We start from the raw sequence: 16,954 nt of genomic DNA on the forward strand, positions 1-16,954 counted from the left end.
GCACAGTCTTATGCCTCATCCAAACAGAGAACATACATCACACACCACAGGCTGTATTCCTCAAGTGTCAAAAAGACCGACTTAGTACATAAACAGCGAGACAGCAGGACCATGGTGTCTGGGAAGGGAAGCTTTTCTTGGAGGGAGTGTTAATATGGATGCCATTAGAAGGGAGTTACTCATTCTTATCTTCAAACCAGATGCTCTTTACCTCAGTGGTTAAAGTAGATGAGCTGTGAGGGTTAGACAGGCTGTCTTAGTTCACACACAGTTCAAGATGAACCATGTATAAGCTAAAAGACTTCCCCATTCCTCAATATGTGAACATTTTCTCCATCACAAGCAGATAAAAATCTTAGAACCTTATGATCTAGTAATTCTACCTGTGAGGATATGCCAAAAAGAACTGAAAGTGCACCCATGGTCATAGCAGCATTTTTCACAATAATTAAAACATGAAAGCCACCCAAGTGCCCACTGACCAAAGAATGGATGAGCCAATGTGATATGTACGAATAATAGAGTATTATTCAGCACTAGAAGGGAAGGGAATTCTAACACATGATGGATGCACCTTGTAGATACCATACTCAGTAAAATAAGCGTGACTACACTTGGGAACTCTTGTGTGATTCCATTTAAGTGAAGTCCCTAGAGTCATCAGATTCATAGAGACAGAAAGTAGAATGGTGATTGCCAGGAACTGGAAAAGGAAAAAGAAGGAACTGTTGTGTAATGGGAACAGAGATTCAGTGTTGCCAGGTGAAAAATGCTCTGGAATTTGGTTGCACAAAATATGAATATGCCTAACACGACTGAAGGGCTTTCCAAGTGGCACTAGCGGTAAAGAACCCGGGTGCCCACGCAGGAGAGGTACGAGACCTGGATTCAATCCCTGGGTTGGGAAGATCTCCCGGGGGAGGAAATGGCAACCCACCCCAGTATTCTCACCTAGAGAGTCCCACGGGCAGAGGAGCGTGGCAGGGTTGCAAAGAGTCGGACACGACTCATGCGACTTAGCGCACACACATACACACCATGACTGAACTGGACACTTAACATGAATTAAATGGTAAATTTTGTTATGCGACTTTACTACAACAAAGAAAACATCTCAGGGCCTTCCCTGCTGGTAGAGAATCTGCTTGTCAATGCGGGGGACTCAGGTTCGATCCCTGATCCAGGAAGATTCAACATGCCGTAGAGCAATTAAACCTGTGCCCACAGTTCCTGAGCCCGTTCTCTAGAGCCAGGAGCCACGGCTACTGAGGCCACATGCCGCAGCTGATGAAGCCCGCCCCAGAGCCTCTGCTGCACAAGAGAAGTCACAGCCGTGAGACGGTCCTGCACCGCCTCAGAGAGCAGTCCCCACTCGAGCAACTAGAGAAAGCCTGCGCGCAGCCACAAAGACCAAGCACAACCATCAGTAGTCTAACTAATTAATAAAAACTCATCTTAACTACTTAAAAACAAACAAAACCCTCTCAGAACCTCCCCCAAGGGTAACCACAGAGGAGTCAAGGCTGATAGCAACACAGCAGATGCTCCCCGCCCACCCAGCTCCATCTCCACCCCAACAACCCAGGGGTGAGGACTGTCTTCTGTGCTCAGGACTCCCCACTTCGGTCCTTGGAGATGTCTCAGCTCCAGCCCCACACGGCTTAACCTCAGCCTCCATGACTGACCAGTGCTCCAGGCTCCGCTCCAAGGATCAGTAAGTCTCTGGTCACCCTCTTCTGTAGGAAACTGGGCGTTGAGTTCATATCCTCCCAAAGAGACCTCTGCAACCCCAGAGTGGAGGGGGTCAGCCTGGCTCCAGCCTGAGGATGGAGAGACCCATTTTACAGATAAAAATAGAAGCTGGGGGTGCTTGTGTTTTGTGTGAGAATCAGTGGTGGTGCGGCGGGGAGTGGGGTTGGGGGAGAGGTTGGATCAGTGCCTGGAGGTTTTTGTGTGTGTCTAAGTCACTTCAGTCATGTCTGACTCTTTGCGACCCTATGGACTGTAGCCTGCCAGGCTCCTTTGTCCGTGGACATTCTCCAGGCAAGAATACTGGAGTGTGTTACCATTACCTCCTCCAAGGGATCTTCCCAACCCAGGGATTGAGCCAGCGTCTCCTACGTCTCCTGCATTGGCAGGCAGGCTCTTTATCACTCGCTTGTTTTTTTTTTTTTTTTTTTTTGGACTGGTACTCAAGCAGTAGTGAAGATTGTCCTTATGCAGGGCTTATGATATTTGGGCCACCCACTTCAGTCTCTTGTACACCATCTGCCTTTTGAATCTATGGGTTCCTTACCTGCTGATAGGAGGGAACTGTAAAGGACTTGCGTGTCAGCAGATGTTGGTGTCTGGAGGGGATGATGGTAGCTTGTTGTTGTTCAGTCACTCAGTCATGTCCGGCTCTTCACGACACTATGGATGTAGCACATGAGGCTTCCCTGTCCTTCACCATCTCCCGAGTTTGCTCAAGTTAATGCTATGTTGATTTGTATTAAATGACCTTAGGTTTTTACACCCAGCAACTCTTTGAAGCTGGTCTCTATTATTTATGATTGGCAACAACAACAGTAATGTTAAGTATATTTACTTTGCTGTCCAGCCAATATGAAGAGCTCTTTTGTATCATGTAAAATGGAAACTGCGCCCCATTTAGCAATACCTCCCCATTTTCCCTTTAACTCCAGCCCCTGGCAAACCACCATTCTACTTTCTGTCTCTATGGCTTTGACTCTTCTTGATACTTCATAGAGGTGGAATCATACAATATTTGTATAGTGGCGAGTGTCTTAAGGGTGGCTCAGATGGTAAAGAATCTGCCTGCAGTGCAGGAGATCTGGGTTCAATCTCTGGGTTGAGACGATCCCCTGGAGGAGGGCATGGCAACCCACTCCAGTATTCTTGCCTGGAAATCCCCACGGACAGAAGAGTCAGAGGTGTTGCAAAGACGTAACTAATACACACAGACAAGGAGTGACAGGAAGCTTTCTCCACGCTTTCTGGGTCTTAATTACCTCTAGCTCATAAAGAATCCATGAGCCAAAGTGGCACATCTGGGAAGACATTTCTCATCCCCCTCACTTCTCTTCAAGCAAATCTTCAAATAAGCTTGAAACATTAAAAATCTTTATGTTTGAAGAAACCAGAGCTCACACAGAGAGAACTTTCCCCATGTGTCCTTTTACCACCTGCTCCCATCACTCCATTCTTTCATGGAATTGAGCTTCCAGGGTCAAGGGTAGATGGGCATCCTTGATGACTTTGTGCCTTGCTTTCTCAGCAGATATAACTATGTCTACGATGCTGGGTCAGTATCTATGCCAGTTTGGTCAGAAGCTGGTCCGCAGGAAGCCACAGTTCAGGGAGAAACCTGAGAGTCCCGAGACCCGTCCTCTGAACACCCTGGACCTGGTGGTGATAGGTTTGGACAACATGTTGGGAGCTGGCATATACATCCTGACTGGAGGAGTGGCCAAATACGTAGCTGGACCAGCAATCATCCTTTTCTTACTGGTGGCCGGCCTGACTACTGTGTTGTCTGGGCTCTGCTATGTTGAGTTGGCAGCTGGAGTAGAGAGACCCGGTACTGTGTATTTCATCAGCTATGTCATGATGGGACAACTGTACACCTTCATCACTGGCTGGAACCTCTTACTGTATTTAATTATTGGTGAGATGATGGAGAGGGGAGAGAAGTGGGCCTTAAGATGGAGAAAGTAGGAGAGATGACTGGGGGCTTCACTCACTGATCAGAACTTTGTTATCCACCTTTGGGGCAGAGTTGGGAGAGGGGTAATGGTGGCAGGAAAACTGTACAACCTCATTGCATGCAGGTCTATCCTGCTTTCCTTAAATGATGGACGGAGAAACCAGAGGAAAGGAGCTGTAAGGAGTGGCTGAGAGGGAGGCAAGTCCCTAGGCTCATCCCCTGACCACAGTGAAGTGTTTGCTCAGTTGTTGCCTTCCTGGATTTTCCCTTACAGCTCAACTTAAAAATTCAACTCTGATCAAGTCCCTCCTAGTCTCCTTTACCTGTGTTTCTTTGTTTTCCATCACTTCTATCTCCTAGCATGTTAAATAGTTGACCTTTTTGTGAATCAACAGGGTCTCCCCTGTCCACCCCATGAGAAGAAACTCTTCAAGATCAGGTGTTTTTTTTTTGCTCACCTCCTGCCCCAAATATCTCACATGGCACATAATAAGGGTTCAGTTTCTGTCTGCTTGTAAACAGTCCTCCTTCTGTTGCTGCAGCCACTGCCTGTATAGCCCGGGCCTGGAGCTCCACCTTTGACAGCCTGATTGGGAACCACATCTCTGAGGCATTAGGGGGAACTTTCTCTCTGCAAATGCCCTACTTCCTGGCCTCATTTCCAGACTTTCTTGCCCTGGGCCTGGTGCTGCTGCTCACAGGTGAGAAGGGACCAGAGACAGAAAGGGAAGAGTGGGGTATGGAGGGGGAGCTGGCATGGGGAAGGCTTGGGATGGCAGAAAGGTGGGGAATTAGGACTGGGAAAAAAGGGTTTGGAATAAGAAAGAGAGGAAGGCAGAGAGTAATTTTTCCTGCCCTTGGACTACTGGTAATTTACGTTGGATCATTCTCTAGTGTGGGATGCTGTCCTGTGCATTTTTTGTTTTATTAAAGAATTGTTTTGGGGGGAATTCCCCAGTGGTTCAATGGTTAGGAGACTGTGCTTTCACTACTGAAGTTTTCGGCTCAATCCCTTGTCAGGGAACTAAGATCCCTCATGCCAAGGGGGATACCCGCCCCCCCCCCCCCCCAAATAATCATTGTTGGATGTTGAGTAGCATCTATGATCTTTATGTACTACGTACCAGTGACACCCAACCCCCAAAGTGTGACAACTGGGATGTCAACAGACAGGGCCAATGTCCCTTGGAGCACAAAATCGCCCCAGCTGGGAATCATTTACCTAGACCAACAAGTTTCTTCCTCTGTACTGAGATCAAAGCTGTGTGTGTGTGTTTTAGCTGAGAGGAAATTCATGTAAATTTAACCATTTTATTGTTTTTCCCAGCTTTATTGAAATATAATTCACTTCATGGCAAATAGATGGGGAAAGAATGGAAACAGTGAGACACTTTATTTTCTTGGGTTCTCAAATCACTGTGGATGGGGACTGCAGCCATGAAATTAAAAGACACATGCTCCTTGGAAGGAAAACTGTGACAAACCTAGACAGTATATTAAAAAGCAGAGGTATCACTGCTGACAAAGGTCCATCTAGTCAAAGCTATGGTTTTTCCAGTAGTCATGTACAGATGTGAGAGCTGGACCATAAAGAAGGCCGAGTACCAAAGAATTGAGGCTTTTGATTGTAGTGCTGGAGAAGACTCTTGAGAATCTCTTGGGCTGCAAGGAGATCCAATCAGTCCATCCTAAAGGAAATCAGTCCTGAATATTCATTGGAAGAACTGATGCTGAAACAGAAGCTCCAATACTTTGGCCACCTGATGAGAAGAATTGACTCACTAGAAAAGACCCTGATGTTGAGAAAGACTGAGGGCAGGATTAGAAAGGGACGGCAGAGGATGAGATGGTTGGATGGCCTCATTGACTCAGTGGAGATGAGTTTGAGCAAACTGTGGGAGATAGTGAAGGACAGGGGAGCCTTGCGTGCTGCAGTCCACGGGGTCACATAGAGTCAGACATGACTGCGTGACTGACCCACAACAACAACTGACACACAGCATTGTAAAAGATTAAGATGATTTGATAGACATGGATATTGTGAGATGATGGTCACAGTAAGAAAATATCCATCTGCAAGTGTCCAATTCGGTGGCATTTAGTACATCCCCAGTGCGGTGTAACCAACACCCCATCCAGTACATACATTTTCATAACAACAAAAGGAAACCCTGTACCCTCTGAGCAGTCACTGTCCATCTGTCCACAACCACCAACAGCCAGCACTGGGCACCCACTAGTCTTCTTTCTGTCCCTCTGGATTTAGTTATTTATTTCTCTAGCCTCACTGCAATGCATGGGAAATTTCCCAGACTAAGGATTGAGCCTATGCTCCCTGTAGTGGAAGCTCAGGGTCTTAACCAATGGACTGCGAGGGGAGTCCTGGATTTAGTTATTTTGTTGTCTCATTTTCCATTTTCCCCACAGGACTACTGGCTCTGAGAGTTTATGAGTCAACCCTGATTTACAAAGTGTTCACAGGCTTGAACATTTTGGTTCTCAGCTTCATCATCATCTCTGGCTTCATTAAGGGAGACCTGCACAACTGGAAGCTCACAAAACAGGACTATACATTGGCTGCAGCTGGAGCTGGTGATGCCTCTAGGTTAGGAGGGCACACTTGGTCGTAGTAATGCATGTGTGTGCGATGTGCAGAGTTGGGAATATGCTAGGGACTAATGACACCTGGGCTGATGGTCCAAGCGTGGGGGTCCCTGGAGCCCTGGACTTGTGGTACTAAGGGAGGAGCCCAGTAGAGATGGCCGAACACACCTCACCCACATTCCTCCTCTTTCCTCCTCTCACCATAGCTTGGGCCTTCTGGGTTCTGGAGGGTTTGTGCCTTTTGACTTTGATGGAATTCTCCAGGGAGCAGCTACATGTTTCTATGCATTTGTGGGTTTTGCTGGCATTGTCAGTGCAGGTAACATGGGCCTCGTGTGTCCCATAAGGGGTTTGGGAACAGAATGGGCTGCCCTTGGGCACAGGGGTGGGTAAATGTTTAGGTTGCTTTTGAAGCTTGAAGGGTAAAGTGGATCTGGTGATTTCACCCCAATGTGTTTACTGACCCAATACCTCCTCCCATCCTGAGGGGGAAAAAGCCAGCAACCCTCAGTGGCCCATGCCCTTTGCTGTCATGATCTCCTTCTTCATCTGCTTTTTGGTGTGTTTTGGTGTCTTGGCGGCCCTCACCCTCATGGTGCCCTACTACCTGATTCAGCTCGAGAGCCCCTTGCTGCAGGCCTTCGTCTATGTTGGGTGGGACTCTGCCAAATATGTCATGGCTGTTGGCACCCTCTGCATTCTTTCATACAGGTCAGTGTCATGGTTTTCTCCTCCTCTACTCTCAGATGCTCGGGTATCCCCAGCTCCTGGGACTGAGACATGAGAGAGAAAGACATCTTGCCCCAGGTAGACCAGGGAGCAAAAGCCCTGGTCTCTCCTGCTTCTGCATCTTCTCACACATTCCCATTTTCTCTTCCAGCCTTCTGAGTATCATGTTTATCATGGCTCAGTTGACCTATGCAATGGCAGAGGATGGGCTCCTTTTCCAGGGACTTGCCTGGATCCCTGCCCCCACCGATGCCCCCACCATCATTATCCGCACCACAGATGCCCACATCATTGTCCACACCGTTGCCCCCACAGGAACCCCCATCATGGCCGTCTTGGTTCCTGGAGCTCTTGCAGGTGAACAAACAAAACTCACCCTTTTAAAATCATACTTCTTAACGTGCATTTTTCTAGTGGTTTCTCACTTTCCCCCCACCGTCTTTGCTCCCTCATCCCAGCGGTCATGGCATTACTCTTCGACTTCACTGACCTGGTGGACCTCATGTCATTTCGATCCCTGCTTGCTTACTCCCTGGTGACATTTTCTGTCCTTGTCCTCAGGTGAGACCCCAAGACACCTAAACTTGGGGGACAGTCTTTAACTTGTAAGGGTTGATGGGGAGGTAATCATCTTCTACCTTCATGCTGTCTCGTCAATGCCTGCTACCATTGATTGGGGAAAAAGGGATTAGACAGACTGATGTTGGATCAGCAGTAGGGGCTGTTACTAATATTGCCTTAATATTTCTAACTCAGGTATCAACCAGCCCAGAATGGAAGCAAGAAGGAGAAAACAGAGGAGGAAACTGAGATGGAGCCTGAAGTTGAAGGAGGTCCTTTGGAATCTGAACCTGAAGCAGGAACCTCAAACATTCTAAAGAGTCTGTGGTTCCCTCCCAGCACCATCACTACCTGGAAATCTGGCCAGATTGTCTATGGATGTGCCTCCCTGCTTGGTGAGCAGTGGGACTTCTCTTTGGTCATATTCTGAAATTGACAGGATGGTACTGGAGTGTGTATTTTATCAGTTGAGGAGTCTTGGAAATATGATGGCCCTTTCTGATGTGGGCAGCCTGGGGAGGGATGTGACCCATGGTCCTGACATCTTTGTCTTCTGAGTCCAGCCTGTTCTCCTCCACCTTGACCCTTGCAGTTCTCCTGCTGATAATCCTGAGCCTGATCCTGGCCCAGTGGCACAGCCAGATATTCTCTGGAGACCCCGTGCTCACAACAGTGGCTGTGCTGCTGCTGCTCATTACTAGGGTCACTGTCATCATCTGGAGGCAGCCCCAGGACCCTTCTCCTCTTCCATTCAGGGTAGGTGACCTTATGTGCCCAAAGTGTCCACCCTGAGTGAAGGAGGTCTGCATGCTTTAGGTCTAAACATCTTTTGCTGGACCACAGAAGAAGGGGATTTGCTGAAACTAATGGACCCTTCCCTGATCCACACTCAGTGCTTTAGAAACTCAGTCTCACTAAGCACTGAGCACACAGTCTGAGAAGAACTGGAGGTTTCCTGCCCACATGGGGTAGATCTCCCTTTCAGACATCTGGGGTGTGTTCAGGAAGGAACTGCCTTTGCTCACAGGTCCCTGCTTTGCCTGCCCTCTTCCTGGTGAGCAGCTTTGTGAATGCTTACTTGATGATACAGATGACCACGGAGACCTGGGTCAAATTTGGCATCTGGATGGCAATTGGTGAGTGGTTTTCTGGGTTACAGAGGCTTCTTGAGTGATGTAGCCCAATATTCTTCCTACTATCCCTCTCCTAAACTGTGTCAGACACCATAAGAATAGGCCTATTGGGCATTTGTAAGTGAGCAGAGCACCTACTTTCCCTTCTCACTGTCTCATCTCCCTACTAGGATTTGCCATATACTTTGGATATGGGATCCGACACAGCCTGGGGGAGAGCAATGATCAACAGCCAGCAGCCTCCACTTTCCAGACTTAACAGAAACATCCCTAGTGATGAATTGTCTCAACCACAGGACATGAATGTTGTGTGGAATCCCTCCATGCACTGGAGGATCTGCTGGTTCTAGGGGCACTGTGAGCCTCTATGGACTGTGAAGGCAGAATGCATTTACAGCCGTGTATTTATTGCTAGTGGACAAAGTGACTTTAATGCTGTAAATGCTGACTGAAACATTTAAAAGCATAATACACATCCAGAAAAGTGAATTTTCATGAAAAATGTACAAAAATGTAACCAGAAACCAGAGGAAGAAATAAAATATTAACTTCAACATAAGCACTGCCTCCTTGTGCCTGTTTCCAGTGAAAACACATAAATTGTCACATGGGAAGGAAACACAGATAACCATATATTGTGACAAGAAAGTGAAAGTCGCTCATTGTTTCCAACTCTTTGTGACCCCAAGGACGATACAGTCCATGAATCCTCCAAGCCAGCATCCTGGAGTGCACAGCCTTTCCCTTCTCCAGTGGATCTTCCCAACCCAGGGATCGAACCCAGGTCTCCCACATTGCAGGCAGATTCTTTACCAGTTGAACCACCAGGGAAGCCCAATATACTAGAGTGGGTAGACTATCCCTTCTCCAGCGGATCTTCCTGAGCCAGGTATCGAATCAGGGTCTCCTGCATTGCAGGCAGATTATTTACCAACTGAGCTACCAGGGAAGCCCATATTATGACAAGAGTTGCACTTTAGGGGGCTTCCTGGCAGTCCAGTGGTTAAGTCCTGGCCTTCCTATGCAGGGGGTGCCTGTTTGATACCTGGTTGTAGAACTAAGATCCCACACGCCTCATGGCCAAAAAACCAGGTCATAAAATGGAAGCAATAAACACTTTTAAATTGGTCCAAATAAAAAAAAAATATATTAAAAATGAAAGAAAAAGAGCTACACTTAAGGTATTCCCTGGAGGTCCAGGAGTTAGGACTCCATGCTTTCACTGCCATGGCCAGGGTTCAGTCCCCAGTCGGGGAACTAAGATTCTAAAAACTGTACAATGTGGCCAAAAAATAAGAAAAAGAGATTAAAAATGAATTTAAAAGAATTTCACTTTAAAAAAACCCGAAAATTTAATCAGCTTTATTGACCAACTCATGACTTCAAACATGTTCTCATACTCCTTTTTTTTTCTAACAGAGCTTATAAAGTGTCCATATTATTTTTTCTTTAAATGTTTGATAGAATTTAAGCAGAGAAGTCATCTGAGCCTGAGCTTTGCTTTGTGGGAGGATTTATAATTACCAATTCACGTCCCTGTTATATGGCAACTCAGATCTTTCTTCAGAAAAAAGAGCTGCAATTTAAACATGAGAAAAGAGATAGGTTGGAAGTGGAAGAAAAGGAACAGATACATTATGCAAACAATAACAAAGTAAGCTATCATAGCAATATTAATATCAGACAAAATAGATTTTAGGGAAAAGAGCATAATAACAGATAAAGTGGGTTATTTTACAGTGAGAAAGAGAGTCGGTCATTTTCATCTTTTCCTCCAGCTTCGCTGAGTTGTAGAATCACACTGTGTAGTAAGCACTTTACTTTTCTGTCACAGACCCTTAGAGTTACACAGTAGAGTTGATGAGGAAAAGTTCTTAAATGAAAAACAAAAACAAAACAAAGCCTCCTGCATTGCCAGAGGTGGGTGAAGGGGATGGGAAGTAGTGGTTGATTGATAAATGGTTACAGTTCAGTGGAACTTAAGGATGGGACGTGAAATGGGGAAGTCAAAATAAAAAGGTGTTGCTGCAGAACAGAATGCTTGAAATTGAGATTATAGACATTGAAGATGTTGGTATTAATGAAATGGAGGATTGTTTGTGGGAAATGGCAACTGAAGTAGAGTGAAGGAGAGCTGGAGGTCAAGATATTGAGTAGCAAAGTTATTCAGTACAGTTCTGTCGCTCAGTCGTGTCGAACTCTGCGACCCCATGGACTGCAGCACTCCAGGCCTCCCTGTCCATCACCAACTCCCGGAGTTTACTCACACTCATGTCCATCCAGTCGGTGATGCCATCCAACCATCTCTTCCTCTGTCATCCCCTTCTCCTCCTGCCTTCAATCTTTCCCAGCATCAGGGTCTTTTCAAATGAGTCAGTTCTTCACATCAGGTGGCCAAAGTATTGTCATTAAAACAAACCAAAGTTATTAAATGGATTTAAAAACAGATGGAGGAGGATGAACAGAATTAGGCAAAGTCACTGTCTTGCAAGTTTTAATGAAATCAGATTTAGGACACAATTAATGTGACTGATTCTGTCAGGTGAAACTCTGATGTACGAGGCTGACATCACCTGATCGCTGTTCTTCCCTTACCGTTGGGGGACAACCAGGTATCCCGTGTTACTCCGTATGCTGTAACAGGCAACACAGAACACTGCCCGGAACACAGTCCTGATGAAAAGCTGAGTCAGAAAGTCATCAAGCCTCTAGACCAAGTGCAGCTCATCGTGAACATAAGGGACAGGTTCACATTTCGGGTGAAAACACAATCAACCAAAACCAGAATGTAGACAATTCTCCAGGGCAGAAAAATGGTCCACTTTTTATTTCGGTTAAATGGTATGACCCACAGCCATAAAAAGGAACGCATTTGACTCAGTTCTAATGAGGTGGATAGATGGACCTAGAGCCTTTAATACAGAGTGAAGCAAGTCAGAGAATAAATATTATACATTAACACATATGTATGGAGTCTAGAAAGATGGTGGTACTGAAAAACCTATTTGTAGGGCAGCAAAAGAGATGCAGACATAGAGAACAGACTTGTGGACAGAGTGGGGAAAGGAGAGGGTGGGACAAATTGAGAGATGTTGAAACATTTCCATTACCATGTGCAAAATAGATAGCTAATGGGAAGTTGGTCTATAACACAGGGAGCTCAAACCCAGTGCTCTGTGACAACCTAGAGCAGTGGATGGGGTGGGAGGTGGGAGGGGAGGCCCAAGAGGGGCGGAACATACGTGTACTTATGGCTGATTCATGGCGATGTATGGCGGAAACCAGCATAATATTGTAAAGCAATTATCTTCCAATTAAAAATAAATAAATTTAAATATAAATAAACAAATAAAAGATATGACCCAAAGTGAAGAGCCAATACAGGCATGTCTCAGAGATGTTGAGTCCATGGGGTCGTAAAGAGTCAGATACGACTGAGCAACTGAATTGCAGTTATTTTACAACTGGTGAGCAGAATTGCAATTTCTCCTTGGAGGCATTATGCCCCCTAGAGGCTAATTGCTGTGACAGTTGGACAGTGTCTAAACTCTCGACAACACCTTAAACCACTTTATTCCACCCTGTGTAGCTGGATTTTTGAAAAAAAAAAAAAAATTTTACGGTATCATGAGTCAACTATACTTCAATTAAAACAAAGAAGTTAATGTAAGAGTCAACTACTACATTTAAGCCCTGTTTTGATGGTCTGTGTCCAGGGTCTTATCTTAGGGGTTACTTGATAGATTTCAGAATCTAGTCAACCCTTCATCAGTACCCCACCCCACTCCCTTCACCTCTCCCCTTCCCGCTCCCTGGTTTTCCTTCCTGAAGACTGGAGCTCCTTACCTCTTACATCCCGTTTCCCTCCTTGCCTGTGTGCTCAGCAAACAGAACTCCTTGAAGAAGAAGACAAGGAGGACACCTTCCCATTTACCCTCTTCCACCCCTTTGTGTGAGGCTGGACGCAAGTGCGATGATGATTCAATGCTTGTGCTGCTTGAATTAACATCAGATGTTAAATTCCCTTCCTCCTGGTTGGGGTCCAGCTGGGCTTGGGGTCTGCCCACAATGGCAAGTCTCAGGTCATGTGCAGACTTGTGGGGAGTTGAGAAGTGTAAGAGGACTGGGAGGGAGCAGGGTCTTAGTGGGGCCCCCAGTTGCACAGCCCCTACTTCTCAGGGTCCTTGGTGATCAAAAATTCAAGCAGCCAAAGAAATAATCAATAAACAATCTATAATGGGAATAGGGAAGCATTTTGTTTGAGCCAAATTGAGGATTATACTCTAGAAACAGATGCTCAGATAACTCTGAGGAACTGCTTTCTTGAAACATCTTTTTCAATACAGTCTTATACCTTGTCTGAGCAAAGAGCAAACATCATGCATGACAGGGTGCCCTCCTTCAAGATTTCAAGAGACAAACATAGTACACAGATAGTGAGACGACAGGACCCTGGTGTCTAGGAAGGGAACTTTACTTTCTAGGGCTTGGACCTGTGAGAAGACAGTTGCTCATCCTTATCTTCAAAACAGATTTTCTCTTTTTTAAATTAGTTTATTTATTTTAATTGGAGGCTAATTACTTCACAATATTGTAGTGGTTTTTACCAAACATTAACATGAATCAGCCACAGGCACAAATGTGTTCCCCATCCAGAACCCCCTCCCACCTCCCTCCTCATCGCATCCCCCAGGGTCATCCCAGTGCTCCAGCCCTGAGCACCCTGTCTCATTCATCAAACCTGGACCGGCGATCCACTTCACATATGATAATATACACGTTTCAATGCTATCCTCTCAAATCATCCCACCCTCACCTTCTCCCACAGAGTCTAAACAACTGTTCTTTACATCTGTGTCTCTTTTTGCTGTCTCGCATATAAGGTCATCGTTACCATCTTCCTAAATTCCATATATATGGGTTAGTATACTGTATTGGTGTTTTCTTTCTAACTTACTTCACTTTGTATAATAAGCTCCAGTTTCATCCACCTCATTAGAGCTGATTCAAATGCATTCTTTTAAGGGCTGAGTAATATTCCACTGTGTATATATATACCACAGATTTCTTAGCCATTAGTCTACCGATGGACATTTAGGTTGCTTCCATGTCCTGGCTATTGTAAACAGTGCTGCGATGAACATTGGGGTACACGTGTCTCTTTCAATTCTGGTTTCCACGGTGTGTATGCCAAGAAGTGGGCTGGCCGGGTCATAGTGCAGTTTTATTTCCAGTGTTTTAAGGAATCTCCACAGTGTTCTCCATGGTGGCTGTACTAGTTTGCATTTCCACCAACAGTGTAAGAGGGTTCCCTTTTCTCTGCACCCTCTCCAGCATTTACTGTTTGTAGACTTTTTGATAGCAGCCATTCTGACCGGTGTGAGATGCTACCTCATTGTGGTTTTGATTTGCATTTCTCTGATAATGAGTGATGGTGAGCATCTTTTTATATGTTTATTAGCCATCTGCATGTCTTCTTTGGAGAAATGTCTGTTTAGCTCTTTGGTCCATTTTTTGATTGGGTCGTTATTTTTCTGGAATTGAGCTACAGGAGCTGCTTGTATATTTTTGAGATTAATTCTTTGTCAGTAGCATCATTTGTTATTCTTTTCTCCCATTCTGAAGGCTGTCTTTTCACCTTGCTTATGATTTCCTTCATTGTGCAGAAGATTTTAAGTTTAGTTAGGTCCCATTTGTTTATCTTTGCTTTTATTTCCATTACTCTGGGAGGTGGGTCATAGAGGATCCTGCCTGTGACTTATGTCAGAGAAGGTTTTGCCTATGTTTTCCTCTAGGAGTTTTATAGTTTCTGGTCTTACATTTAGATTTTTAATCCATTTTGAGTTTATTTTTGTATATGGTGTTAGAAAGTGTTCTAGTTTCATTCTTTTACAAGTGGTTGACCTGTTTTCCAACACCACTTGTTAAAGAGATCGTCTTTTCTCCATTGTATATTCTTGCCTCCTTTGACAAAGACAAGGTGTCCATAAGTGTGTGGATTTATCTCTGGGCTTTCTATTTTGTTCCATTGATCTATAAGTCTGTATTTGTGCCAGTACCATACTGTCTTGATGGCTGTAGCTTTGTAGTAGAGTCTGAAGTCAGGCAGGTTGATTCCTCCAGTTCCATTCTTCTTTCTCAAGATTGCTTTGGCTATTTGAGGCTTTTTGTATTTCCATACAAATTGTGAAATCATTTGTTCTAGGTGTCTGAAAAACACCCTTGGTAGCTTGATAGGGCTTGCATTGAATCTATAGATTGCTTTGGGTAGTATACTCATTTTCAGTATATTGATTCTGCGAATCCATGAACATGGTATATTTCTCCATCTATTTGTGTCAGCTTTGATTTCTTTCATCGGTGTTTTATAGTTTTCTATATATAGGTTTTTTTGTTTCTTTAGGAAGACTTATTCCTAAGTATTTTATTCTTCTCGTTGCAATGGTGAATGGAATTGTTTCCTTAATTTTTTTTTTTTTCTGTTTTCTCATTGTTAGTGTATAGGAATGCAAGGGATTTCTATGTGTTAATTTTATATCCTGAAACTTTACTATATCCACTGGTTAGCTCTAGTAATTTTCTGGTGGAGTCTTTAGGGTTTTCTATGTAGAGGATCATGTCATCTGCAAACAGTGAGACTTTTACTTCTTTTCCAATCTGGATTCCTTTTATTTCTTTTTCTTCTCTGATTGCTGTGGCTAAAACTTCCAAAACTATGTTGGATAGTAGTGGTGAGAGTGGGCACCTGTCTTGTTCCTGACTTTAGGGGAAATGCTCTCAATTTTTCCCCATTTAGGATAATGTTTGCTGTGGGTTTATAATATATGGCTTTTATTATATTGAGGTATGTTCCTTCTACTCCTGCTTTCTGGAGGATTTTTTTTTTTCTCATAAATGGATGTTGAATTTTATCAAAGGCTTTCTCTCCATCTATTGAGATAATCATATGGTTTTTAATCTTTCAATTTGTTAATGTGGTGTATCACATTGATTGATTTGCAGATATTAAAGAATCCTTGCATCCTTGGGGTAAAGCCCACTTGGTCATGATGTATGATCTTTTTAATATGTTGTTGAATTCTGTTTGCTGAATTTTGTTAAGGATTTTTGCATCTATGTTCATCAGTGATATTGGCCTGTAGTGTTCTTTTTTTCTTTTTTTTGTGGCATCTCTGCCTGGTTTTGGTATTAGGGTAGTGGTGGCCTCATAGAATGAGTTTCTAAGTTTACCTTCCTCTGCAATTTTCAGGAAGAGTTTGAGTAGGGTAGGTGTTAGCTCTTCTTTAATTTTTGGTAGAATTCAGCTGTGAAGCTGTCTGGTGCTGGGCTTTTGTTTGCTGCAAGATTTCTTATTACAGTTTCAACTTCCATGCTTGTGATGGGTCTTTTAAGATTTTCTATTTCTTCCTGGTTCAGTTTTGGAAAGTTTCATTTTCTAAGAATTTTTCCATTTCTTCCAAGTTGTCCATTTTATTGGCATATAGTATTCTCTAATGATCCTTTGTATTTCTGTGTTGTCTGCTGTGATTTCTCCATTTTCATTTCTAATTTTTGTTGTTTTGATTCTTCTCCCTTTGTTTCTTGATGAGTCTGGCTAATGCTTTGTCTATTTTATTTATCTTCTCAAAGAACCAGCTTTTAGCTTTGTTGATTTTGGCTATGATCTCCTTTGTTTCTTTTTCATTTATTTCTGCCCTAATTTTTATGATTTCTTTCCTTCTATTAACCCTGGGGTTCTTTGTTCCTTCCTTTTCTAGTTGTTTTAGGTGCAAAGCTAGGTTATTTATTTGGTTTTTCTCTTGTTTCTTGAAGTAAGCTTGTATTGTTATGAACCTTCTCCTTAGCACTGAGTTCCATAGGTTTTGGGTTGTTGTGTTTTCATTATCATTTGTATCTATGCATATTTTTATCTCTTTTTAAATTTTTTCTGTGATTTGCTGGTTCTTCAGAAGCGTGTTGTTTAGCCTCCATATGTTTGTATTTTTAACATTTTTTTTCATGTAGTCTTACTTCATTAGGATCAGAAAAAATGCTTGAAATGATTTCAATTTTTTTGAATTTACCAAGGCTAGATTTATGGCCCAGGCTCTGATCTATCCTCGAGAAGGTTCTGTGTGCACTTGAGAACAGGGTGAAATTCATTGTTTTGGGGTCAAATGTTCTATAGATATCAATTAGGTCTAACTGGTCCATTGTATCATTTACAATTTGCTTCCTTGCT

At 43.9% G+C, this 16,954-nt stretch overlaps 1 protein-coding gene across 1 annotated transcript; it reads left to right on the top strand.

Moving 5' to 3' along the window:
* Positions 1-3,297: 3,297 nt before the first annotated feature.
* LOC133051864 (cationic amino acid transporter 3-like) lies at positions 3,298-9,147 on the top strand. Its single transcript, XM_061136530.1, has 11 exons — positions 3,298-3,667; positions 4,249-4,407; positions 6,134-6,311; positions 6,517-6,619; positions 6,798-7,021; positions 7,191-7,396; positions 7,498-7,600; positions 7,796-7,995; positions 8,193-8,356; positions 8,628-8,736; positions 8,904-9,147. Exons 1-11 carry the CDS (start codon positions 3,298-3,300, stop codon positions 8,990-8,992), a joined length of 1,905 nt encoding a protein of 634 aa, XP_060992513.1. The 3' UTR covers positions 8,993-9,147.
* The last annotated feature ends 7,807 nt before the right edge of the window (positions 9,148-16,954 follow it).

This window comes from Dama dama, chromosome 4, assembly GCF_033118175.1.
Source record: "Dama dama isolate Ldn47 chromosome 4, ASM3311817v1, whole genome shotgun sequence".
Lineage (NCBI taxonomy): Eukaryota > Metazoa > Chordata > Mammalia > Artiodactyla > Cervidae > Dama > Dama dama.